The 24,927-nt window shown below is 36.1% G+C and overlaps 1 protein-coding gene, 1 long non-coding RNA gene and 1 other non-coding gene across 3 annotated transcripts; 2 read left to right on the top strand and 1 right to left on the bottom strand.

Moving 5' to 3' along the window:
* Positions 1–362: 362 nt before the first annotated feature.
* Positions 363–4,196, bottom strand: LOC129279637 (uncharacterized). Its single transcript, XR_008586353.2, has 3 exons — positions 3,982–4,196; positions 1,085–1,187; positions 363–531 (listed from the first exon to the last, which is right to left on the bottom strand). It is a non-coding gene; the product is annotated as an uncharacterized LOC129279637 (long non-coding RNA).
* Positions 4,197–4,482: 286 nt separating this feature from the next.
* TRNAY-GUA (transfer RNA tyrosine (anticodon GUA)) lies at positions 4,483–4,568 on the top strand. The gene is given in 2 exon segments: positions 4,483–4,519; positions 4,533–4,568. It is a non-coding gene; the product is annotated as a tRNA-Tyr (tRNA).
* An 848-nt stretch (positions 4,569–5,416) lies between these two features.
* On the top strand, positions 5,417–24,136 carry LOC135154447 (sodium-coupled monocarboxylate transporter 2-like). Its single transcript, XM_064100590.1, has 12 exons — positions 5,417–5,480; positions 10,880–11,034; positions 11,883–12,014; positions 12,902–13,031; positions 13,302–13,390; positions 13,943–14,055; positions 16,519–16,589; positions 18,001–18,087; positions 19,319–19,530; positions 20,117–20,217; positions 20,809–20,936; positions 22,113–24,136. Exons 2-12 carry the CDS (start codon positions 10,928–10,930, stop codon positions 22,251–22,253), a joined length of 1,311 nt encoding a protein of 436 aa, XP_063956660.1. The 5' UTR covers positions 5,417–5,480; positions 10,880–10,927; the 3' UTR covers positions 22,254–24,136.
* The last annotated feature ends 791 nt before the right edge of the window (positions 24,137–24,927 follow it).

Raw genomic sequence — 24,927 nt, 5'->3', positions numbered from 1 at the left:
TTGAGAGAACTTCCCATAGATTCTGTACAGTGACTCGGACCAAGGTCAGCAAAATGTTGCCTCGAGGTCAGCATTGACTACATCCCTGCTTGGAGTTGAAAAGATCCATTGATCTGTGCACAAAAAAAGAACACTGCTCAAGACATTCATTATTGATGGACCTTTTATTTTTATTTTTCATTATTTCTTGCTCCCAAGGAATCACTTCTGAGATTCAGTAATAAAATTTCATATCATCTGCATCAAGTGTTTCACCACAGAATGTCTTGTTTGAAATTGATGTGTATCATGCAGAAGACCACAGTTCTTAAGGTTGGCATGAAGAATCCATGGAAGTCCAGTCAGGAAAGCCACAAGCATCTCTGCTTGAACGAACAAATCTGGTTTCCAGAAGCAGTCTAATTTGCGATGAATTTGGAGAGCTCCATGGAGTGAAGTTTTTAAACAAGCAACGCCCTCATTCTGTAGTCCACTCTTATAATGATGTTACTACAGACAGGATCAGCTCTGAATTCAGTTCTGATAATCAACCTGTTCATAAAAAAATAATATGGGAAATAATGCAAGCCCATAACTATACATAGCTTGGGTTAGTTCAAATTTTGTCCTTTCAGTGCAAGAACGCCCTTAGCAAACAATTTTTGTGCACCCATCGGTGCAGAAATGCCCCTATGTCTGCTGGTAAGGGCGTTGTTTGCACCCAAATGATGATATGATAGAGGGATAGTGGCTTACTCCTGAGACCATAGTAATTGGCAATTTGCCATGATGTAATCTAAAAAAGTGTGAACTGATTGTTTTTCCCCAAATAAAAGAATCATGGAAATTAAAATATGCAATAAATTAAATCAATGAAAGCAAAATACACACTTTCATACAGTACACCTTGGATGAGCACAGCCACCCCCTCCCCTCCCCCCCCCCATCAATGGGATGTCTCCATTGCTGAGAAGTCCAGTCAAGATAGAGATTTGTGTTAGCCTTTTTCATTTTGCATTATCCTTGGGTCAATGTGTACATATTTCACCCCCATCCGCATCATGGTGAATTATTAATAATAATACAGTTTACATGTAACCTATACCATTCAAGAGTTGATAAAATGAATCAATCAGCTGGTTGCAAGAACACACATTGTAGCAGACACAGTTATGGTGGTTCTGAGGTTCCAGACTTCTTTGTCATAACTGTAGTAAGCAATTAAAAGCAAAAAGCAAAGAGATAAAACATATTCATGAAATTAATATACAAGTTAAGCTCAGTTGCCAGTGTGTTAATCATTATAGTAGTCCAAGGGTGTTTTGATTAAAGTCACTTCTGGCCTGGGGAGGGGCACTATGGTTCCTCAGCCATGGGCGGCGCAATTAGAAAAATTATGAAATCATACCTTTTGCTTTAATTTACTAAAAAAAGCTCGTAATAGAATGCCAAACTTTGGTGTACATATTCCTTTCTAGAGCAATCCTAACAACTTTACTTTAAAAAATCTGGTATCAAAATAAATTCCTTTCAATTCATGTTTTTTTTTTTTTTTTTTCTTAACTTCTTAATTTTTTCTTTTTATTGTTATTTTCAAGACAAAGTTCATCAGTGACATTAAATTACTATTGTCAATAAAAAACAAATTACCCAGTTATGAATATTGACTTTTTACATGTAATCATGTTTTTGTCTGACATGTACTTAAACAAACATAATGTTGCAAAATTTCCTGACCCTGTACCTGGGAATGGCAAATTTAGTACCAAAAGTTGTGTGAGACTCGAAAGTAAAACGTCAGTCAGCGGTGCGGTAATAAAATTTTGAGTGGCAGATTTATTCTGAAAAATGTCAAGGGGGACCATATGCCCCCCCCCCGAGTATTGTGCTTGATGTAAAAGGATGTAAAAAATCATGATTATGCATACAATATTAATACTGATGCACCATATGAGACACCCTTAAACTGAAAGCACCTGGAAGAGCATTGTAATCATCTATTAAACAATTTAAAGTGAAAAAAAGTATGTCATCTATTTAGCACCTCATGTGCTTGCATAAAAATCAAGAGTCAGCTACATAGTAGCCCGGGGGGGGGGGGTACTCACGAGATAAGGCATATGGGGATATGCCGCAGGAATGGGTCGCCTTTTTTGAAGAAATCCCTAAACATGGCGTATGGTTTTATGCTGGAAAATCCCTAAGCATGGCCCAATTTTTAGATAATGTCCTTAAACATGGGTCCATATTCTACTCCAATGTCTTAGGTGCAAATACAAAATGACCTTACAGTTTGGGTGATAACCTTTTTTTTCTTTTTTTTTTGCTTGTCAAGTTTTTCCAGGCGAAAATGTGCCCCCCCCCCTTTTACGAAATCCTGGATCCGCCCCTATAATGAATACCTAATAATGGGTACCTTTTTAGCCAAAATGACCTGTAAATATGGGTACGGGTTTCAAACTTTCAGCCACACACCTTTGTCCAAACCAAATCTAAGTACCTCCCCCCCGGCATAGTAGATCTACATATTGAATCTAAAAAATAAAATGTATTTACATGTATATCTTTTTATATTTATATGAGATGGATATTAAAAATGTGACGGCACATCATTACAAATCAACGACACAAATAGACTGTCCTTGCAAAGAACCTCTTGTGCAATCTGCCCGTAAGAAATTTAAAAGGGCCCTGGGCAGGCAACATCCTATTCAATGTTAAAACTTTCCCAAGAATGTGGCAGATGTGGCCAATAGATTCTGAAAAGTAGCCCAACACATGTAGACCCCCTATACCTTTGTTTTTTTTTTTCTTGTCTGGCGAGATATACGAAGTCTGGAGAACCCCCCCCCCCCCCAAATAAAAAAAAAATAATAATAATAAATACTTTTTTTTTTAATCCTCCAAAGACCAAAGTCGAAACAGCAAAATTTTCACTTTATCCCAGGCCAGCCAAGGAAAGTCATAAAAAGGGAGGTTAACGGTAGACTACCTTGAGCGAAGTTCGTGCAGGCTCCACTCCACTCCACTTCACTACCGCTACACTACGCTTAATACTAATATTTAATATTCTTACTTTACACCAAGTTTCACTTCTTTTCCATGCTTCTATCAGTCTAAAAATGGGTGATTTAGAGCCAACATGAAGTTCCTCACACGTATAAATAATTCACTGCCGATTTCAAAACATTGCATGCACGCGCGATACGGCAGCAAATTATTTATTTGTGTGAGGAACTTCATGTTGGCTCTAAATCACCAATTTTGAGACTGATAGAAGCATGAAAAAGTGAAACTTGGTGTAAAGTAAGAATATTAGTTTGAATTGTTTTTAAAGATCGTGATGTTGCATGAATTTTATATTTCCCCCCCCCCCCATAAAATCCCACCTTTGTCACTCGGAATATCAGATAGAGTTCAGTCTCGAAGTTCGGGTAGGTGGAGCGTAGTGTAGCGGTAGTGAAGTGGAGTAGGGCCTGCACGAACTTCGCTCGAGGTAACGTTAGACAGACTCATAAAAAAAGAGAGACAAATGGAGAGGAATTTTTTTTTTTGGAAATGTCTAGACTGTAAATTGTAATGGAAGTCTTTAATTTCTATTTACTGGATGGCTATTCTCCGTTGAAACCGATATAACTTAAAAAATCATTTCAAATAGGCACAAAAATAATCTTTGAAGGTCATTTTCGATGTTTCATACATAATTAGAGCCTACACATTTACTTGCTTCTGGGTGATTTTTAACAGCACTGCACCGGCAATGACCTGCCGTGTTGTTGATACAACCGTGCATTACCGACACAAAAAGTCAAGTGTGGGACTGGGATTGAAATTGTACGGTAGAAAATTTGTTGAAGGTGAAATTTCGACCGGCGATAAAGATACAGTTTCACTTTTTTCAAAATAATTTTTTTCACTGGCATAGGTCTAAAATATATAAATTCTCTAAAAACATACATAATGGAGAAAGAATTGTCTGAAAAATGAATATTTTCTACTTACTCTCTTCCACAAACAGGATTGTTGCAAGCCATTATTTTGCTTTTTCGGCTAGTCTTGTGCTGCAGACCCTGTTTACAGCTGCAAATCGTCTGCAGATCAGCTGCAACTTGCGTTCAATCGCAAGCCTTTTTCTTGCAACGCAAATTGGCGATTGATTGCTAGTTGCAGTCGATCGGAATCGGCTGCAAAGTTGCAGTCGATTTGCAATCAATTGCAACGTAAATTTCTTGCAACGCCCCATTAGTCTTGGGTCTTAATTCTGAAGGTTTTTTAATCAAAGGTCTGGAGAAAACACAACGCTTTATATCCATCTTTTTCACAGGAATGAGACTGTGGGGTCTTGAAAATTTGTTTAAATAAACGGGTCTGGAGAATTGAGAATACGTTATATACACGTTCTTCATAACAGAGTCTTAGTAGTGGAAGATGGCGGGGCTTAAATAGTTTAGAATTTTTTTAATCACCCGGTCTGGAGCAAAAACTACACTTTAAACCTAGTAACCACCGATAGCTCAGTTGGTAGAGCGGAGGACTGTAGATGATTGATGATTAACCTTATGTCGCTGGTTCGAATCCGGCTCGGTGGATGTGGTTTTTTTGGCGCAAATATTCACTAATGAATGACGCGCGCCGTATAAGCTAAAACAACAACAGCAACAACAACTTATTCGATAGGAATTAGACGGTGAGGTATTATATTTGATTTTTTTTTGTTATTGACACAACAAGGTCTAGGGTAAAGAATACATTCTATATTCATTTCTACAAGGTCTTAATTTGGTAGACGGTGAGGTGTTGCAGTTTTTTTTATTATTTTTGAATGGCTATGCTCCTTATGCATGCTTTAGTACAGGATCTTAGTTCAGAAGGATCTTCAAATGATTAAATGACCGGGTCTGGAGCATTAAAAGACTACACTCTACATCCATGTTATTCCAAACGATAGTGGGTCTTCAATTTAAGGTTGGTGCCCCCCCCCCCCCCCGCCGCCTTTCTGAAAAGCGTTTCATTGCCGATGTCATTGTAGCTTCTCCCTTATGCAGGCATGTTTCTCATTTTTAACAATTTTTTTTTATGACTGAAACATTTCATGAGAAATAGCCTTTATATGGATAAATGCAGTGATTTGCACATATTCCGGAGGTTTGCAATTTTCCCGTGAAAATTGTTCATTTGCACATATCCCGTCGTCACGTTTGCACAGATGCCGTTGATAAATTTTGACAGATTTGCACATTTACCGGCGTGGCGTTTGCACAAATTCCGTTGTTTGTACAAATCCCGGCAAAATTTTGCACATATACCGTTGTTTGCACATATCCCGGCGTTTGCACATATCACGACTCCACCCCCCCCCCACAAAAAAAAAAATCCAACGTGTTATTTCCATTAATTTCCCTTTTATTTTATTTTTTCATTTGGTTGCCATAGTTACTGGATTTGATCTGTGGACATGTATCCTTTCGACTGGAATAGTGTGTATATTTTATACATCAGTGGTAAGCATCCAGGAGTATTTCACAAATAAATAAGAGTAATTTGCGGAGTGTTGCAAAAAAAAATATATATTAACTATAATTTTTATTCGTCATGAGGACGAATTAGGTGATCTGCCTCAGATTTGCATGCTCACGAATACAATCACCATGTTTATTGAGATCAATATGATCATCATGATGAAAACTGAACTTTTCTCATGAAAAGGATGTGTTGAATGCTCTTGAAAAAGAGGGAAATGAGAAAGTTGTGTGAAAAAGTAAAGGTCAAACACATGGTACATGTTATATCAAATAGGATTTTAATCTCTGTTATTTTTATTACCCCGGGTTTAGCTCTAGCATGCATTAAAGGAATTAATCCTGCCGGGTACCAATTCACCTCACCTGGGTTGAGTGCAACACAGTGTGGATCAATTTCTTGCTGAAGGAAAACACGCCATGGCTGGGATTCGAACCCACGTCCCTCTGATTGAAAAACGAAAATCGTAGCAACTAGACTATGGCGCCCCAAATTTATTATATTACACAGATCGGTATTACGCTTTAAAGAATGATTCCCAATCATATATATATATATATATATATATATATATATATATATATACAGTATATATATATATATATATATATATATATATATAATATATATATATAAATGTGTAAAATTAGACATGTATAACAGCTTTGGCAACTCTTTTATTTAAAGGTCAAGTCCACCCCAGGAAAATGCTGACTTGAATAAATAAAGAAAAATCAAACTAGCATAGTGCAGAAAATTTCATCAAAATCGGATGTAAAATAAGAAAATTATGACATTTTAAAGTTTTGCTTATTTTTCACAAAACAGTGATATGTACAACTAGGTGACTCAATCGATGATGTCCGTCACTCACTATTTATTTGGTTTTTTATTGTTTGAATGGTACAATATTTTATTTTGTATACATTTAACAATAAGGACCAACTTGACTGGACCATATAGTATTAAACAATCTAATTCCACATGTTCAGGGAGGAATTATTCGTTGCATCACTTGACAATGAAGAGAAAATTAGAATATTTCATATTTCGTATAATGAAATACAAAAGAAATAGTGAGTGGATGACGTCATATTTTCTTCATTTGCATACCAGCCCGGATGTGAATAGAACTGTTTTGTGAAATTAAGCGAAACTTTAAAATGTCATAACTTTCTTATATTACATCCGAATTTGATGAAATTTTCAGTGTTATGCTAGTTGGATTTTTGTATTTTTATTCAAACTTTTTCTTGGGGTGGACTTGTCCTTTAAATATTTTGTGAAAGGAATGGATGAAGATAACAATGGCGGCTTGTCATTGTTCAAAACCCACCTACATCCGACAAAGGAAATTATAATTGGTATTAGTGTCGAAAATCTGTTTATCTGACGATCAGTCGGATCGGGGTCGCCCTAGCCACTAACCCGTCTCTGTGGTCTAGTGGTTAAGGCACCGGCGTTCAAAGCTGGGGGCCTGTTGCACCCACAAATGTAATAACGCCCACAAATGTAATAACACTTTACCCACAAATGTAATAACGCCCACAAATGTAATAACACTTTACCCATAAATGTAATAATTTCACCCACAAATGTAATAATGACTTTACCCACAAATTTAATAAATTTGAAGGGATTTTTGGCGAATCCGTTCTAAACTAAAATCCTAAAGTAATGCGTTCATATAGCACAAAAGTGAAAAGTCTTTTTTCCAGACCCGGTTAATTCAAAACTTATAATATTAGTCCAAAGTCTTTTTTACAGACCCTGTTGTTTAAAAAATTATTATATAAGTCTAAAGTAAGATACGATAATGATATTCCAGTGGAATAAAAATGAGAATCGAGCTTAGTCTTGTCTCCAGACCCAGTTAATTAAAACTGGTGGAATAAATGTCTTTGTTGTTGTTTTAACTTATACGGCGCGTACTGTGTATATATGCGCTAAGAGTAAATTGAAAATCAAGCGTAGTCTTTTCTCCAGACCCGGTTACTTAAAACTAAAAACTAAAACCCTATAGTATTGCGTTCATATAGTACAAAACTGCAAAATCTTTTTTCCAGACCCAGTTGTTTCAAAAATTATAATATAAGTCTAAAGTCTTTTTTCCAAACCCGGTTGTTTCAAAAATTATAATATAAGTCCAAACTAAGATACCATAACGATATTCCAGTGGAATAAAAATGAAAATCGAGCTTAGTCTTTCCTCCAAACCCTGTTATTCCAAAATTATAAATAACAATACAAAAAAAAAAAAAAAACAAAGACCCCATAATCGTATTAATGCTGGATAACATGGACATATAGCATAGTCTTTCAGCCAAACCCATTTTTTTTTAACGCTAATAGTAATACTTAAAAAATTCCAAATCTAAGACCAAACAATCTTTCAACCTAAGAACCTGTTTTAAAAAGAGGTTCAGAGCGTTGTCTTTATTCCAGACCTAATCATAAAAAAAAAACTTACGAAAAAAAATATTCTAACGTAAGACCCTATCATATTCTAATTCTTGTGGAATAACACGAGTTTTAAAACGTACTCTTTCCTCCAGACCCGGTTATTTACAAAATGAATTTAAAAAACTTCAAATCTAAGACCAATCTTCAAAAGTTACACCCAGTAAAAAAATATGTCTTTACCCCACACCCAGTTTTTTTTTTCAATGATACTAAGACCCCTACAAAACATTGTAATAATGCATGGGTAAAGCAAACATCCTTTATCCAGACTTGGTTATTATTTGAAAAAAATAAAATAGTTTTTACAAATATTCTAAAACGAATACCCAATAATCTAATTACTGTGGAATAACATGAAGATCGATTGTAGACTTTCCTCCTGACACATTTATTTCAAGAATAAATAAAACAATAAAACCCAACCCCCAACAACGAATCTAAGAACCAACAATCCTCCAGATTGAGACTATGTAGAAAAGCATATGTTTAGAGCGTTGTCATTATTCCAGAGCCAGTCATTTGAAAAATAATTCAAACAATCTTAAAAACATAAGACTTTGTCAAATTCTTATTCCTGTGGAATAACACGAGTATTATGCTTAGTCTTTCGTCTAGACCCGGTTTTTTAAAAGATAAATAAATATGGAACAAAAAATGAAAGCTAAGACCAATCTTCAAAATTAAACCCAGTTAAAATGCTTGGGTTAAGAGTGTTGTCTTTACCCCACACCCAGTTCTCTTAAAAATACAATTTGAGCGAAACTTTAATCTTTAAACTTAGACCCCAGCATCTTCCAAACTATAAAAACCTTATGATAACGCATACCACAAACGACAAATTAATCATAGGCGTAAATATTCATATCTGAATGATACACGCCTTAAAACCCAAAATAACAACAACAACAACGTTATTCTACATCAATGATATTGGGGGGTCTTTGTAAATATTGTTTTTTTTTTGTTTTTATTGTTTCTGATAATTTCCTATTTTGAAATAACTGGGTCTGGAGCAAAGATTACACCATATTTCCATGTTATTCAATGTTGATAACATTGCAGGGTCTTTGTTTTGTTGTTGTTGTTGTGTTTTTAATGATTTTTATAACTGGGTCTGGATGAAGGACTACGCTATATTTCCATGTTATTCAACATAAATAGGATCGCGGTTCTTTTGTTTGTTTTTCTTCTTATTATTTATTTATTATTATTATTCATCATTTGTTATTTGAAGACCTGGGTCTGGATGAAAGACTACGCTATATTTCCATGTTATTTAACATTAATAAGATAGTGGTGGTCTTTGTTACTTGTTGACTCTTTAAAATTATTTGTAATTTTGAAATAAGTGGGTCTGGAGGGAAGACTACGCTATATTTCCATGTGAATATTCATATCTGAATGGTACGCGCCTCAAAACCAAAGATAACAACAACGACAACAGTTATTCAACATCAATATATTGTGGGGCCTTTGTTTTATTATTATTATATATCTTTTTTATGATTTGTTATTTAAAAAAAACTGGGTCTTGAAGAAAGTCTACGCTATATTTTCAAGTTATTCAACATCAATGAGATTGTGGGGTCTTTGTTGATATTGTTCTTTATGATTTGCTATTTTGAAATAACCGGGGCTGGAACAAAGACTACACCATATTTCGATGCTGGGCGTTGCGGCGTGCGCCTGTTATCCAAGCTACGTGGGGAAGTTACAAATTGATGCAGATGTTCGAATCCTGGTCACGTCTTTCGGATGGTGACGTTAAAGGTCGGTCCCAGACGTAAATAATCATATCTGATTGATACACGTCTGACAAAACTCAAATACACACACACACACACACACGCTATTCAGTGTTGAAAAGATTGCAGGGTCTGTTTTTGTTCTTTTTACATTTTGTTCAAAATTAATAAGATCGTGGGGTCTTTTTTTTATTATTGTTTATTATTTTTTATTTGTTATTTGAAATATTTGGGTCTGGAGGAAAGACTACGCTAAACTGTTACGATGTTTTACATAACCGGGTCTGGAGAAAAAAGACTGTGACTTTGAGCTATATGAACACATTACTATAGTGTTTTACTTTAGAACAGATTCGCCAAAAATCCCTTCAAGTTTATAACATTTGTGGGTAAAGTCATTATTAGATTTGTGGGCGATCAAAAATTATTACATTTGTGGGTAAAGTGCATTATTACATTTGTGGGTAAAGGGTTTTAGTTTTTAGTTTTAAGTAACCGGGTCTGGAGAAAAGACTACGCTTGATTCTCAATTTACTCTTAGCGCATATATTCACAATACGCGCCGTATAAGTTAAAACAACAACAAATACATTTATTCCACCAGTTCTAATTGGGTCTGGAGAAAAGACTGAGCTCGATTCTTATTTTTATTCCACTGGAATATCATTATCGTATCTTAGTTTGGACTTATATTATAATCTTTGCATTAACCGGGTCTGGAAAAAAAGACTTTGCACTTTTGTGCTATATGAATGCATTACTATCGGATGTTAGTTTAAAACGGATTCGCCAAAAATCCCTTCAAAATGTGGGTAAAGTCATTATTACATTTGTCATGTTTGTGGGCGATCAAAAATTATTACATTTGTGGGTTAAGTGCATTATTACATTTGTGGGTGAAATTATTACATTTATGGGTAAAGTGTTATTACATTTGTGGGCGTTATTACATTTGTGGGCGATTATTACATGTGTGGGTGTAACAGGGCCCGGGTTTGATTCCCGGCAGAGACATTTTTTTCGGCATTACCAATTTTTTTCCAAAAAAGGGCAGATAGCTCCGGGGAACCTTGATTTAAGCTACGCCTACCATTGTTCTCTTCATCCATTTCTTTCACAATATATATATATATATATATATATATATATATATACATTCTGTATGTGTACAGGGTGGTTTGAAGGCAGTCGTGTGGACAGACACCCTCCAAGGAATCATCATGATCGTCGGTGTCGTCGCCCTAATCATCAAAGGGACCATGGTGGTCGGCGGTCTCGACAAAGTTTGGCAAATTGCTGAACAGGGCGATCGGATCCAGTTTCTAGAGTAAATATTTTTTTTGGCCAAATTTACCAACTCCCCATTTGAAATGATTAACATATTAATTTGTGTTATTACATGATCGACTTATTTAATCATTTGCATTCATTTATCTCTGTAAGTACATCCATTAATTGCGTTCATTTATTAATTGATATAATCAAGCAACCACCTTTTTTACCCTTAAATTCGATTATTTATTGCCATAGGTTTATCTAATCACATATTTTCTCATGAATTTGATATGATTATTTGTTGCCATTAAACATATTATTTTGATAATTATTATCATCATTATTACTATTATCATCATCTAATAGCTATCATTATCATTGTCAACCATTATTTTTGGTTTATTCATTATTGAGTGAATTTCTTTTAATATTAATCATTTATGTATAGTGTTCAGCAACAAATATATATGTTGTATTGAATTAACCATCTATTCATATTAATAAATTGCGTTATTACGAACTGCCATTGTCATTCATATATTTTTAGCTTATTATATGCAGCTGGTCGTATTCTTATATCAGTTTTGACTTTTGAATTTTGATGTAACTTTTTAACCCTTTAGGAATCTGATGTAAAACAGTGTTTTTATACTGATCTTGTGTTTTTCCTGAAAAAATATATTTCAATAAAATAAATAAATAAAAATAAATATATCCAATTATTGTTGCAGTGGGATGGGTTAACTTCAAATGTCTATTATTCTAATTGCAACCGTCTCTTTTGTTCCCCAGAACAAGCGATTGTAACGATCGTTTTAATTTATTTAGCCAACATTGTGCTAAAAAATAGGATATGCACTGTAGGCTGCCGTTCTAAATTTTCGTTTAACTGTTGTTTAGGGGGAACCCCGATCCGAGGATCCTATATACACTGTGGACTATGTTGATAGGAGGTACCATTACCGAGGCAAGACCAAACCAAATAGAGGTTCAACGCCTTATTGCTTGTGGAACCAAGCCCAGGGCCATACAGTAAGTAACTTCCAAACATTGTGCAGGTGAGACAAGGCGTATGGGTAACAATTTACACGCTACATCGGCTCGCGGTTCAGAACTGCGAGCCGATGCAGAATCGGCTTTTTCATTGCGTGTAAACGCGATTAACTTGCATCGGCTCTCGGTGCAGAATCGGCAATTTTGCACCACCAAAGTAGCAGGTTCAGAACCGCTAGCCGATGCATATTCGGCTTTTTTTCTACGTGTAAACAGAAAGCCGATTCTGCCTCGGCAATTCAAGCGCATTTCATTTACTTTACCATTATGACGTACTTGTAAGCGCATGGATCCAGCGTTGTCTTTATTATGACGTATACTGTTGGTGCGCGGATCATTTCAGGTTTTTGACACGCGAGCCGATTCTGAACCGCGAGCCGATGCAGCGTGTAAACGCGGTGCAAGATAAACCCAAAAGCCGATTCGCATCGGCTCGCGGTTCTGAACCAAAAGCCGATCACATGTAAACACGGTAAGTGTGAGGTAGTGGTATTTCCAGCGCATTTTTTTTTCTTCCAACGCCGTGCATAGAAATGTTTTAAATCCCCACCAAAATAGATGAATGAATAAATATAAAGATAGATAAATAAAAAATCAATAAAAAAGATATGAAATTACAAGACAGCAACAAATAAATAAAAATCATAATAAAGAATAAATCACTGCTCAATGTATTATTGTATTGTTTACTAAAATATTTGGCTTTATGAGTATATTAAAATCTTATGCAATATAAATGCCGAATAGAAAAACAAATTGTTGAAATTATTTCCAGGCATAAGCTCAAAACAGTAAATAGTTAACATACAAAACAACATCTGTTTTCTTGTTTCGAAATAATTTTAATTTTCTTTTCATGTCTGTAGGGCCTTGTTCCTCGCGGTCCTCTTAAAGGGGATAATACTTTCCCTATGCATCTTCTCTGGATTGGTTATGTACGCCTACTACGTAAACTGCGACCCATGGAAATCGAAGGTCGTCTCGTCACGTGACCAGGTATATAATGCTTAATATAAACTATCGGGTAGATAGGTTCTCTTTGGTGAAAAAGCTGTAAGATCTCCTTAACACTTACAAAAATCGTTACATAAAATGCCCGCTGGATACACTTGTTTACATCTTTATCCGTAGGTCTAAGTTCAGTTCCTATCATTTAGAGCTGATCTGCATCTCGGTTCATTGCCACCTCTTATATTGAAATTTCATTTTCCCCATAAACTACTTTCCGGAATCGAATTTCGTTATATATATATTTTTTTTTTTTAGATAATGCCTCTCTTTGTGATGGAGATGTTTGCCGAAATTCCCGGATTGCCTGGTGTATTTCTAGCATCAGTTGTCAGTGCATCTCTGAGGTAGGCTAACTGATACACAATTCAATTCTCTTTATTTGCATAAAAATGGACAAGTATATAAAAGGACAAGGATATTTTGCACTTTACATTCAACGTAAAAAAGGGAAAAGAAAACAAGTTAAAGGAAAAAAAGGAAAAGAAAAAGCAAAAAGATGAATGAAATGATAAATTAAAAACTCTTGAAATTCATAGCACCGGTATTCTTTGACGGTTATTCATAATACCATGTCCTGTAACCCTCGGGCAATTAGTGATTGAGGGTTAGGGGAGAAGCAACCTGACAACCATTTCGTCTCACGAAAAAAAATGCGCTATTTCGGAGACCATTAATTGCGCCAGTTGAAACATTTTCTTGTGTATACAAAAAATGGAACTATATTTCAAAAATGAATAGTCTAATTTCAGATTGTTCTTGTTTTACTCCCGTTATCCGTAGAAGGATGATAACAAGGGAATAACAAAAATCAGAATTTTGAAGACAAAAAATAAATATTGAAGAAAGATGAATCATAGATGAATCATTTAATATTTCGATCTTATCCCTTTCTGCAGCACGCTATCGTCTGGAGTAAATGCACTAGCAGCTATCACGGCAGAAGATGGCGTGAAAGCAATATGGCCGAATATTAGTGAGCGAAACTACGCCAGAGTAGCCAAGATATTAGGTAGAGTACATACGATTGTCATTTCCCATAATGCACTACTCTAAAAGAGGATATTATATATGTATACAAATACATATGTATATATGTATACATGTATATTTACATTTATATTCCGCATTGCAAATGGGATATTCATATTTGTTTTCATCAGTTAAAGATAAATGGAAATTGTGGTAACGATCTCAAAATGACTTCAAACAGAATCCAATAAAATGACTACCGAAGTGTTTAATTGTAAGAATAAATGTAATTGCCCAGAAATAAAAGGCACGGAATTCCATAAAATGTCGGGTATTTTCCAAGCTGCCCACCCCTACAGAGTCATTGTCCCAAAGTCAAATACTTCTCTTCATCAATCTTCATATATTCCAATGACGGCTCGGCTGTGGAAGTCACTCCCTCTAACACATACCATTTAGCTACCAACATATAAATATTTAGGTGTTAATTCATTTTTAATTAGCTTGATATCAAAGCTTGTACTTTTAATTATATCATGTTTTTTTTACGTGGCGGTCATGTGCCACTTTTAATCATTTTATGATGGAAACATCAGGCCCAAAGAACAATCTAAACAAAAATATTAATAATACACTGTCCCACATATGCATTTTTGTGTTCGTGATCATCAGAATTATTGGTATTTAGCTAAGATTTCATGATTTCACAAAGCTAAGTTTATTTCAATGTACTAGATCTAAACATATATCAATATGGTGGCAATTAGTAGTAAACTTTTTTTATCTGGTTTGAAAATATATTGCAGACTGATATTTACTGGTTTCTGTGTTTAAAAGAAATTTGATATGCATAGGTGAGCTTCGCTTACTACGAGAGTTTAATAATAAACTTTTATACAACTCACTAGTACCCGTTAGAAGTAATCTTTTTAAATAGGGGGGGGGGGGGGGTATTGCTGACGAAAAATATTGTCCGCACTGTCATGTTTAAAGACAACGTTGTACACGCTTTTATTGAATGTGATATGAACAAACAGTACTTTTCTTATGTGAGGAGCAGTGGCGTATCTAGGGAGGGGCACGTGCCCCGCCAGTTTCATGGGAGCGCAAAAAGGGAAAAGGGGGCGCAAAGAAAGAAAGGAAAACAAGTAATGAACAGAAAAGGTAAACTTTATTTTTGTATACAAAAAAGGCCAATTTGGGGAATAATTGGTTGTAGAATTGGTAATTATTTTGCGGGATACTTAGCATATGCTGATGATATCACCTCTTATGTCACCAACAAAGAAAGGCTTACAAACCATGATAAAAATATGTGAGAACTTTGCCACAGATTTTGATAATACTTTAAATGGATCTAAAAGTCAATTTCTTGTCTTTCCAACTGGTGGCGACAACAATTCAAGGGAATATTCTGTTGTTATTAATGATACTAATGTGTCAAATATCAATAGTGGGGTTCACTTAGGTCACCATATTTCAACTTTTGACAAGAATAGCTTGGTTTCATCAGCTACTGCTAAATTCTGGAAAATTTTCAATATTCTCAGATCTGATTTTGGTCATATTAAATAATCAGTGCAGTGTTTATAATTCAAACAATATTGTTGTAGTTTCTGTGGAGCATGCTTGTGGCAATTAAGAAGTAAAGCTGTATTGAACAAATGCACCTGTTGGAGGAAAGCTCTGAGAAAATTTTGGAGAATTAATAATATGACTCATTGTGATCTGGTAGCTTTACTGTCTGATTGTCAACCTCTTGAGAATGCTTTAAGATATAGATTTCAAAAGTTGAATAACATAATTGTGAAGACTGGAGCGAGATTCAAAAGAATGGTTTTGAAATATGCCAAAAGGAACCCTTTTTCAACTTTTTGTGATAATTTAAATGAGGTGCAATATTTTCTCAGTAAATGTAATAAGAGTAAGGACTGTGATGTCCCGGCTTGTAGAGAACTGGATGTGAATGTTCTGAAAGAACTGATAGCAGTAAGAAATCAGGAAAGAATCTGCAACACGTTAACAAGGGAAGAAGTGGGTCAGTTGATTGAATTCCTATGTATTTCTTAGCTTCAATTTAATCTTTCTTTTCTCCCTATATTTCATTAATTGTGATTTATTGTGTACAATTTTTTTTCTCTTTTTTTTTTAGAAGTGTCACATATATGTTACATGTATATTATTTGGCGAATAAAGATGATATATATTAAAGGCGCAAAAAAGGAATACCACTGGTAATGCAGTTTCCAACTCAATTAGAAATTAAATTTGCTTGTCCTTATGAATATCGTGCCAATTTTTTTCATTAGTGATATACTGTGCATATTATTCTAACCAGGAATTAAACAGCCCTTAAAATAAATCCCTCGTTTAGAGGGGAAAATATGTTGGCATTTAAACATTGATTTTAAAGACTTTCTCATTAAATAATTGTTGGCTAAATACTCTTGCACAGCCAGACACAAAGTTTTAAAATACATATTTTTTCTCTTTTGTATTACAGCTCTTGTGTACGGCATGTTGGCGATTGGGTTTTCATTTTGTATTCGTTTCATGCAGTCCGGAATCTTACAGGTTTGGAGAAAGTACTAATAGGCTTGCAACGTTTAGGCCTACTCACATTTTCACATCATGGTGTGCTATCACGTTTTGAGTACTTTCGTACACAAATGCGTGATCTAATCTAACGTGTCTAATATACCGACTCGTGCGAAGGTGTTAGTCTGTTCTCAATGCCAATTTACATTCATCTGGTTAACGTTAGGTTGTGATACTTATTTTGCTTGTAGAATTTAACCGATTAGTTGGGTTATATAACCCAATACTTCGTTGATTAAAGGGTGGGGGGTTACGAATGTGCACAAAACGTAATAGCGTACCGTGACGTGATAAAGTAAATAAACGCTGCAAACCGTACACAATATGCCACACCTTTAAATTTACGACGTACTCTCTAAATGCAAAAGAGCTAATCTAATTTCATAATCACACTAGCTCTTCTCAGAGAAGTCCACCTCCTGGACTGTTGTTAGTTGGTACGATACGACTACCAAACACATAACACACTACATCCCCATAACACGCATACATGTACACACACACACACCCTGAATAGTCGGGAAAGTTAATAAGTGGGTAAGGTGAATCACTGGGTTAGGTAAATCACTGGGGGTAAGTGAATCAGTGGAGGGCGTGTGTGTGTTGGTTATGTGTGCGCGCGGGGATACAGTCCGATAGCGTTTCATAAAAATCGTCCAGGACGTGGACTACTCTCAGAGTGAAGTGAGATTTTTATGGGTTTTTTAAAGTTTATTTTACCATATTTTCTTGTGAAATTGCAGTAAAAGATTTCATAGGGAGTTATAATGCACAAAATAAATGGATGTACTGTTTTACAGTCACCTACAAATGGGTTAGAGAATATCTAAACATGATATTCATGTATTTTACTTGATTAGGGTAATTCGAATCTATTCACTCTGATTCATCCATGAATTATTATTGATAAAAACAAGGAGGGAAGTAGTACACCATTCAAGTCCAGGGGACTGTTTCATGAATGACTTGTCAGACGTTTTATCCGACAAATCTTATTTTATACGACAGTTACCATAGTAAAACTTCCTCACAGCCAATCAGAATCAAGGAAAGTTGTCAGATCTGACGACTTGTCGGACAAAAATCTTGATGAAACACTCCCCTGGGCAGCCGAATGGTCACCGTGCGCTCGACGGACTGCCACCGTGATCTGTTCTACGCCATGGCTACGGCTGGTCTAATTACTACGGCAAGCATAGAAATATAAAAGAAATGTTAGAACTCCGCGTTATAATTTTTCTGCCACCCCTACGGCCTGTAAAAAAATGAATCCGCCGTACGTCGACATTGCGGCCGCCGCATAACATTTCTCGAATTCAGGTATTTACATCCGTCGTACGCCCGACATAAGCATGGAATTTGTTTGTGTCTGTGTTTTTTTTTTCAGTTTACCGTCAGCGTTGTCGGGGTGATCTCTGGCGGGTTCCTAGGTGTCTTTATCTTAGCTGTATTCGTACATCGTTGTAATTCAAAGGTTCGTATAAGCTACATTTTTTTGTTGAAATAAATTATTTTCCTGGGATTCCCCTTCCTTGTTTTAGCCAATACAAAGTGATAAAAAATTAAAGCGACAACTGTTTTTAGGATGCGCTGTGAAGTTACTTTTGGTGGGAGCTTTTGTCGTCGGTTCCAGAGTTAGTAACTCCTTATAAACATTTCAACCATCTCCGATCTATTTTTTTTTTTGGTTTATTTTTACATTGATCGATGAGAATCAAAAGCTTGCAAGTTGTATAGAGTTGTGCTGAGAACAACTGACTGGTACTTCAAAAACGAAAGTTTTCAGCACTGATTAAAAGGTAATCGCTGACAATTTTTGTGAAATTCTTAGTTTGGATTGGCTCAGAAGCTCTGACTGTCGCTATGGTCGGAGGAAGACAACTTCACCTTTCATAACCCCCCCCCCCCCCCCTGATGTCAGCAGGCTCTGTTCATAGGTCGTGGGCATGTCAAGTGACATTTTATTTTGATCGAACGAGTAATTAAAGTTGTTATTTAATCTTATTTGACCCCCTTTAATTTTTTAGGGGCCACTTGTTTTTTTTTCATAATGGTTAGTTTCGGTCATGTTCGCTAATTTGGTTTACGTAGCATACGATGCTAGCCTAAAATTCCCAATACGTTAGTCACGTGACGTTGTACACAGAAATATGCCATGTTCTGGCTGCTCGATCTCAAAGTTTGGGAGAAAAATGAGATGTAACCATTATACCAGTCATAAAGTATCAAACATCAATTTGTAGGTAATATATTTAGCATTGAGATGACAATCAATCTCGACCTTTTTTACCCTTAGGGATATTCCAGTGGGAAAACAAAGGTGCCAGCGTCTCGAAAATATGGGTGATTTCAGACCGTTTGCCATAGCAAGAGTTGTGAACATTGACACTTTCAAATGAACAGCGAGACGTAACAAGTGAATTAATTGTAATAATATTTACATCAAATTAATGGAACTGGATAAAAATGTTCACACTATTAACAATCTGGTGTGAGATTATTATCAGTTATAAAGACATAACCGGATATCTGCAATATTACGTTCATGGAAACGACTGTTCCCTGTGTTGAAGCTGTGTGTGTGTGGACTTTCAGACACTCAAACGCACGCGACTATAACCATTATGACTGATCCTATGCTCCGCCGATAACCAGGTTTAAAAAGAACTAAGAGAAGAACCATTACTTATTTTACGTATTTCCAGGGGGCTGTTGCTGGGTTCGTAGCCAGTTTCATTGTCATGGTCTGGATCAAGGTAGGATCAATCATATACCCCTCATCAAGGGGGCAACTGCCTTTATCGGTTGAAGGTTGTCCAGTACCCAATGGCACATACACGACCTACACCATCCCAACCACAGAATGGACTACGGCAACACTCCCAGGCTCTACCAAGGAACCAATTTCTGAGGAATTGTAAGTACGGCGAGTTTTAACTCCTGTTTTTTTTTAAGTCTTCAAAGGAGTTGTGACTAATGCATCTCATTTGTTTTTTAATGCAATTTTCACTAATGTACAGTCAAACTTGTGTAAGTGGCCACCTGCCTATAATGACCACTAAAACTGATTCTATGGAGGCAGATTGTGTGTATACGAACCTGTCTATAGCAGCCACCTTGCTATAAAGGCCTCATTTTGTGTTTTCCTCTGGTGGTCACTAAAGACAGGTGTCACTGTATGTGTTATGCATTAGTAAATTCCGGTATGAGAACTGTCTGTTTGTGTGTGTGTGTGTACACATATTTGTACGTGGGGGGGGGGGGGGGAGTTAAACTATAACCTAGTCCAATGAACGACGAAATTCCCCGCTTTAGCACCTTTTGCATCTTTAAGCATGTTGACTGGGGACTTTTGTTTTGTTTAAAAGTACGTCTTCTCTCATCACTCCATGAATGTATTATCTTAGGCGGAGTACATGCTTAAGTCCGTTGCGTTTGTAATATTCAATAAACAATCATTCTTTCGACAATCCCTCTCTCCCTCTATCTCTCTCTATTTCCAGGCCAGCAATTACCAACTTGTATCATATTTCATTTCTTTACTATGGACTCATCGGAAGCATTGTGTGTATAATCACAGCAATGATCGTCAGTTATCTAACAGGTAAAAATAATAATGAAATAATAATAATAATAAAGACAATAATAATAAGAAGAATAAAGATACTTATTATAATATGGACCATTTATTAAGCGCAGATACTATATTAAGCTACTGCGCTTTACATTTGGTATCATAATTATTATTACCATGATTACTACGGCTGTCGCAGAGCCGCCATACAGGCGATCAAGCATTCAAGGAATTTCTTCCTATCGGATACTCATTCACCTCGCCTGGGTTGACTGCAGCACAATGTGGATAAATTTCTTACTGAACAGGGGCCGCGGAACGGTTTTCAAAGTGGGGGGGGGGGGGGGGGGGGCTGACCATGCAAAAAAGTCACAATCATATGGTCATTTTTACGTTTTTTTTAACGGTGTGGAAAAAAGTTTCCGCGGCCCCTGCTGAAGAACGCACGCCGTGGTTGGGAATCGAACCCACGTCCAACACATTTAAAGACAAGAGTCGTAACCACTAGACCACGACACCCACATGGTAAACCACGTGCAAGTGAATTTCCGATTACTCAAAACCTACATGTTCAGATATTTTACTGAATTAACCTTATTTTAATCTTTGGCATGTCGGAAGGTTTCCAAGATCCTGAATTGATTGATAATCGCCTGAAGAATCACTTGACAGACGCCCTCTTCTGTTGTTTCCCCGGAAGTCTCAAACGGCGCATGCGGTGTGGTATTGACGAGATCAACTATGAAGAGGTATGATTTATTTTACTTCAGTTCTTCATTTTTTTTTACATTTGCACTATTTTTGCACAAGGGTATAACTTCACGCTGATATCTTGTGTGGATTTGAAGGTTAGGGGGGATTTATGTATGTGGTGGCTGCATATTCACGTTGGCGTGTGGGCATGTATCGCCATTGAGATTGGGATCTACTGCACCGCTGACTATTCAACTCGAGTCTGTCTACTGCATGGTTGATGTGTTGGCTTGCTACAGCTGATTCCTCTGAATATCACGTGACGCACATTCATGGGCCCGTATTCTGAAGTCGGGTTTAAGTTAAACTCAGGTTTAAAGTTGTGGTTTAAGTATGGACAGCCAAAAGTATCAATTTTTTTGTTAAGTTGTACGTTTCTTATGTTTGCTGTGCTCTTTCTTGATTCATCGATGGTGAAGACAATAATCTATGTATACTTCCTAGACAATTATGAATTATTTGAGAGCCAAATGAGCTGAAATATGATATCCCTACTGTTAGTGATTTATGTAACAATTGGCTGTCCATACTTAAACCACAACTTTAAACCTGAGTTTAAGTTAAACCCGACTTCAGAATACGGGCCATGGAATCTGCTCTTAAGGCCACCGCACACTTTACGACTGTTCGCGATCCGATTTTGTGAATGGACCATATAATTTTATTTGAGGTTTAAATTAATTGAAAGAATAGGGCCTACTAATATGACCATTTCGTAAGATTGCAAGCCTTCATTTTGGAGTAAAGGCCAAATTAGTTTCAAATCGTAGCCAATCGTACGACTGCTATGACGTCATTACGACTATATATTAAACTCGCTTTTATTCAAAGAAGGATGATAGCATAGTCACAGATTTGAACATAGGAATTCGTACAATGATTTAAAACGTTACACAGTAAGATATTCCAAGTCTCAATATTAAAATCAAATTCTACTACATTTTATTCTGAAATCGGGTCGCAGACCAATCGTAAGGTGTGCGGTCGCCTTTGAGGATACCCATATTAACATAATATGTTTGTGTTGTATAAAGTTACCTTAGGGACGACATCCTGCAATTGCATGAATAAAATGGTCACTTCTGCGACTCCCCTTCCTCTTAACGAAGTCAAATGCTCTTTGTCACTTTTGCCATTTAAAAGGAATGTGGTATCTCTATTTCCATACGCAGGATGATAAATTACCAGTCGTTCATGAAGAAATGAGAGAGGTCTACAACAAGAAAGATGAGTTGGATCATGTTAATGATCAAGACAACGAATCCATTAATGGACATGCTGGACCAACCACAGATGCCATGAATGCCATCTAGGAAGGGGAAAACATAGCTCAATGATATCATTTTAGCAACCATAGAAGTATCACGCCTATAAAAAACGTCTTAACACATTGATTATCACACGCCCTGCCGTAGGCGGCGATCACGGGGGGTAGGTGTCCGCCTCAATGTTCAAGTGGGAGCTTCCCTTCCCCCAATTCTTGGGGAATTTTTTTTTTTTTGGGGGGGGGTTAAAGAGTTTGTATCTGCCACCGGTCCAAAAAGTAAACTTGATTAGAATAAACACTTGAAGTTCGTCAATGCTAAGAAGGAAGAGAGTGTTTGCCGCCTTTTGGGCGTACCCGACAATAGCCGCCCTAAATAAACAACGGGTTATGTGATTTGCGTGTAATAACGTACATACTAATTACGTGATTCCGCCGGTCAACGCGTTACATTAAATTGACGCTACTGCCTCCGGCTGGCTACTTACATTAATTTGTAGTCATATGAATTTATTTTCAGGCCTAGCTATATATTGGACAAGTAATGCATATACATACCTTGTAGTATGATATGTAATTATGTAAATAAAACAAATACATTTCTGGAGATTCCATGGAGGTACTTCTTTCTTCTTTTTAATTGAGTATTTGAATATAAAACGGCCCAAGTCCATTTTTTGCGAAATTGAGTTTAATATGGGAAATTGTTCATTATACAATGACTCATGTTGTGTTTAAATGATAAATCTGACATCATCTCAGTAATGCCTTAAATAAAGTAGGAATATCTGGTATGAGTGTAAGAAAAGCCCAAGTCTAGGACTTGGGTTTTTCTTACATTTATATCATAGCGCCCTCTCTCATGTCTTGTACTAACTACAGAAGTCTACCATGTATATGAATATAAGAATGGCCCCCGCCAAAAAGTAACGTGAATATTAATGTTCATATAAAATACACTTATATTTGTTTAATGATGTTCTCTGATTTATTTTGGCCAATCATATACTTCAATTACCCAAATAAAAAATATATATCATTTTTTTCCGATTTTCTCGAAATGACTTCTTTTAGACTTTGGCCTTTTTTACTCAGGTGTTCAATCGAAGATATGGAGAATATAATTTATGTAAGGAGCGCTTGAATTCGAAAGGCACATAATTACAACAAAATTACTGTCACTCTGGTCAATGAAGGGAAAAGGTCAAATACAAGTACTACCTGTCAAAACTAACAACCAATGTTATCACAAGAAAACGGTGAATCATTTAAGTATTGCACTACGCCTTTTCCAGGTGAATTTATCTATAACACAGAGTGCAATTAAATAGCAGAATCGAATGATGAGAGCTGTACAGGGGAGGGTGAAATCACGTAGCCTGGCGTATATCACTGTAGATATCGATCACGTCGATGGAATAGCGCCATCATCTCTAAAGCCAACAAACCAACCAACAATACAAAGAACTATGCCTATCCATTCACATTGAGTGTTTTCACTTTAACACTATATTCTAGTATATAGAGGGGCGTGATGTATCATTTATATTTAGACTAATGTTTATGCATTATTGTGATAGTATTCGAATGTGACTCCAATTTTGTTGTCAGGTAGATTTGGTCCAAAAGATATGAATGTATCATTTTGTACATTTTGTGTAAGCAATTGGGTATTCCAAAATTTATGTCTGATTTAACATCACTTATCCTGTTAGCTCCAGGCAAATTGAAGTAAAATGGTTCGTAATATTAGATGGAATTGCACAATTATCCATATGCCTTTTGTAATAGTAATATACATATGGCATGCATGTAAACATGGTAAACATTTATTTTCTTAATGAACTAATATTTTTAAACCATGGGTTATCGATGTCATACTTTCACAGCTCCATGATCTTAGAATTCAAATAAATACATAAACAAGCAACAAAAACACACCACCTGTCTATCTAATTATTTCAGAGAACCCCATAAGAGGGTAACTCCAGATTTTACTAAGTTGCGGAAACGTTTGTACAATATCATCCGATTGTAATCGAGCTAGTGTATTTTCCTCTCGTTGTAAAGTTCAAACTCTTGTTCCATCAGGATGAAATATATGTCTTAAATATCGAATATTATTGAACATATCGTTTTAGACAAGAGATACAAAACATGTTTTCCCATCCGTTTGTAAACAAGCATTCATATTAAGATATTTATTTATTACTTTACCTGTTGAATTTCTTGGCAAGTGTCTAATCTTAAAGTAATTGTCTCTCATACTATTGGGTGACTGGGTTGTATAGACAGAGAGAGAGAGAGGGGGGGGGGGTGGTGGCGGAGAGGTCAAATAAAGGAAGTGAGAGAAACAGATATAGACATGCAAGAGGGGGAAACGAGTTGGAAATCGAGGTGTATGATTGCATGTGTGAAATGCAGATTGGGCTTAGTTCGACTGAATAAAATAAATTGCCAGCTAAGTTATCGCATTTATGTGTTGTTATGCATTGATACACTTGACGATAAATGACTGACTAAAAATTCAGATCCGTCCCAAACGCTTTCCTAACCGTTAAAAGAGGATCTGAAAAAATGACTAAATTTGTGACGCTAACGTGTTTTAGGTGAGGGCTCTGATGAAAAAAAAAAGAGAAAAAAAAGGTTTCTTACTACTACATGGATTTCAAATTGGTTCATAAAGAAATTGGGGGAAAAGGGTTCTCACTACAACATTGAGG

This window comes from Lytechinus pictus, chromosome 6 (genome assembly GCF_037042905.1).
Source record: "Lytechinus pictus isolate F3 Inbred chromosome 6, Lp3.0, whole genome shotgun sequence".
Classification (NCBI taxonomy): Eukaryota; Metazoa; Echinodermata; class Echinoidea; order Temnopleuroida; family Toxopneustidae; genus Lytechinus; species Lytechinus pictus.
The sequence above is the reverse complement of the archived record's forward strand: the minus strand, read 5'-3'. Positions and strand labels throughout refer to the sequence as shown.

What these genes read in the sequence shown, in the direction of transcription:
- LOC135154447 (XM_064100590.1), top strand. Translation starts at nt 10,928, where the DNA reads ATGATCGTCGGTGTCGTCGCCCTAATCATCAAAGGGACCATGGTGGTC. An exon ending in CAGAGTAGCCAAGATATTAG is followed by an intron (nt 14,056 to 16,518) that starts GTAGAGTACATA and finishes TTTGTATTACAG; the next exon opens with CTCTTGTGTACGGCATGTTG. An exon ending in ACGAGATCAACTATGAAGAG is followed by an intron (nt 20,937 to 22,112) that starts GTATGATTTATT and finishes TTCCATACGCAG; the next exon opens with GATGATAAATTACCAGTCGT.